We start from the raw sequence: 2,150 nt of genomic DNA on the forward strand, positions 1-2,150 counted from the left end.
TGAAGTCACTTTTAATGCAAAGTTACTCTTTTCAATGTTCACGATAGTTTTATGATAACATATGCCTGTCGGTATTATTGGTAACCGCGTCGGTATGTATCATCGGTAACCGTGCCGATATATGGACTAAATCTCGGGCCGCTGGCGCGTGACAGTAAGAGGCGGCCGGAGGAGAACTACTTCTCCTCACGGCGCACGATATAGTGCTCCGTACTGTACATACATATGCGTATGGCGTTTGCCGCCTTGGGGAAGGATTCCTGATACTTTTTGGTAAGGCTGAACAGACACCTGATGGCTAGAAAAGCACTGGAAGCCATTCTGTAAGTGACAGTACGCAACTCATATGTGTCAACCAGGTTAGACGAACACTCTCTCCAAAGTATGCGTTGAAATACACGCTGCAACGGCTCTAAAAGCACCTGATGTAGCACAATACATCATAGCGATATCAGCACTCACCACATATAAATATTGCCTGAAACATAAGAGGAGTGATAACAAATCTTCTTGTATGGTAGGTCCAACCATTTGTATGTCGTTGAGTGACAAGCTTGTGGTAGTAGGTGCTGAGGCGTTGAAAACAACCTGTAACTTTGTTGTAATACTGCTTTCCTTCATCACGCCGTGGTGAGGTAGATAATACGATGTAATAATACGACTGGAGGACCATCATCAACGATTCTTTTTATATGACTAAGTTCTTTGTATCTTCGCATGAAGTCTATGTATTGATGCCGCATGTCCTCATTTCTTTGTAACCTGCTCTCCAATCCCTTTAACCGTCGTAAGGCTAATTCTTTGGAGTCACCCAACTTATTGGGGGACGACTTGAATGAGATAGACATGATAAACCGACAGTTGTTATCGCGCTTAGTCGACTCAAGGAAAATGGTCTCACAGGCCTGTTCTTCTGGTGATAGATAGCGACTGTGTGATATTTCTTTAATTTCCCAGAACATCTAACTGACGTGAGATGTCGGTTCCGTTGGTTGACAAACTGCACGCTAGCAGAGTACTGTCGACACGCTCCTGAGGCAGCTTTCCGGAAACGATATAGCCCAACTTTGTCTTATGCAAATACGGATGCCCTGTGGGCTCATGACAAGTCAGATCCCAAAAAAGATCAACACCGATTAATAATTGTATTCTCTTTGGCTTGTGAAAGCGTGGATCTGCAAGAGGAACGTCATCCGGAATGTTTGTCTTCTCAAGATCCAACGGGTCGCTGGGTAGGTGAGATGTAATTCTAGGAACTATCATAAACACAAGCTCTGTTTTGTAGTCTCCGTATACTGATTTGATGGTCGCCCTTGTTGTCTCTAGGATCCTAATTTCTGTTTGACTTATGCCGGTCATAATGATGTCTGTTTTGGTAGTGCGAAGGCCCAACGTATTGCACAGACCCAGCGTCATAAAATTGGATTGCGAACCTGAATCAAGAAGTACGTTGCACTTGTGCACTTGTCCGTTCTCCGCAATGATCTTCACAACTGACGTGGGCAGTACACGTACAGTCTTATTTGCCGTGGCGTGCGCGGACACGATTTCTTTTGTCTCGTTATTTGTCGCTTGTGGTTCGGGCGCTGGTTTTTCGCTGCTATTAACTTCTTTCTGATTTTCGACCCTCTCTATATGCAGCAATGTGTTATAAGACTTTCCACACTTGCAACATTTTTGCGACTTGCAATTTACTGCGATGTGACCTAATCTTAAACAGTTCAAGTAGGCTTTCTTCTTTTTGACTTGTTCTATTCGCGCACTTACCGGCAAGTCAATGAAATGTTTGCACGCAAACAAACCATGTTCTTCTTTGCACAAAGAGCATCTTGCTTTGTTTGTCGCGGCATGCAAAAGTATTGCTGGATTGCTCTTTGTTTTACTTAGTACTTTGACGGACTGTGTTTCGATAGATGTCTTAAGATGCTTACTTATTTTCTCGAGCAGCTGGCATTCGAGAAAGTTTTTCGAGAAAGTTTAAAAAGCACTCGATGTCAGGCAGCTCTTTGCACTCTACTAGTTCCCTCTTCCATTCTCTTTTAGATGACGTGTCAAGCTTGTCTGAAATCAAGTATGTTAATAAGGGGTGATACTCTATTGACCACAGTACGATTCGACACCGCTCGATTCGACACAGATTTATTCGACAC

General features: G+C 43.4%; 1 protein-coding gene across 1 annotated transcript in view; it reads right to left on the minus strand.

Moving 5' to 3' along the window:
- Positions 1 to 621, minus strand: part of LOC109861576 — a 4,627-nt gene extending 4,006 nt beyond the window's left edge. The window contains exons 1-2 of the mRNA XM_020441278.1: positions 529 to 621; positions 224 to 422 (exon numbers count right to left, since the gene is read on the minus strand). Of these exons, the coding sequence (XP_020296867.1) occupies positions 224 to 422; positions 529 to 621 (292 nt within the window). The remainder of the gene's footprint in view (positions 1 to 223; positions 423 to 528) is intronic.
- Positions 622 to 2,150: the final 1,529 nt, after the last annotated feature.

This window comes from Pseudomyrmex gracilis, unplaced genomic scaffold (assembly GCF_002006095.1).
Source record: "Pseudomyrmex gracilis isolate BER0280 unplaced genomic scaffold, ASM200609v1 scaffold_843, whole genome shotgun sequence".
Classification (NCBI taxonomy): Eukaryota; Metazoa; Arthropoda; class Insecta; order Hymenoptera; family Formicidae; genus Pseudomyrmex; species Pseudomyrmex gracilis.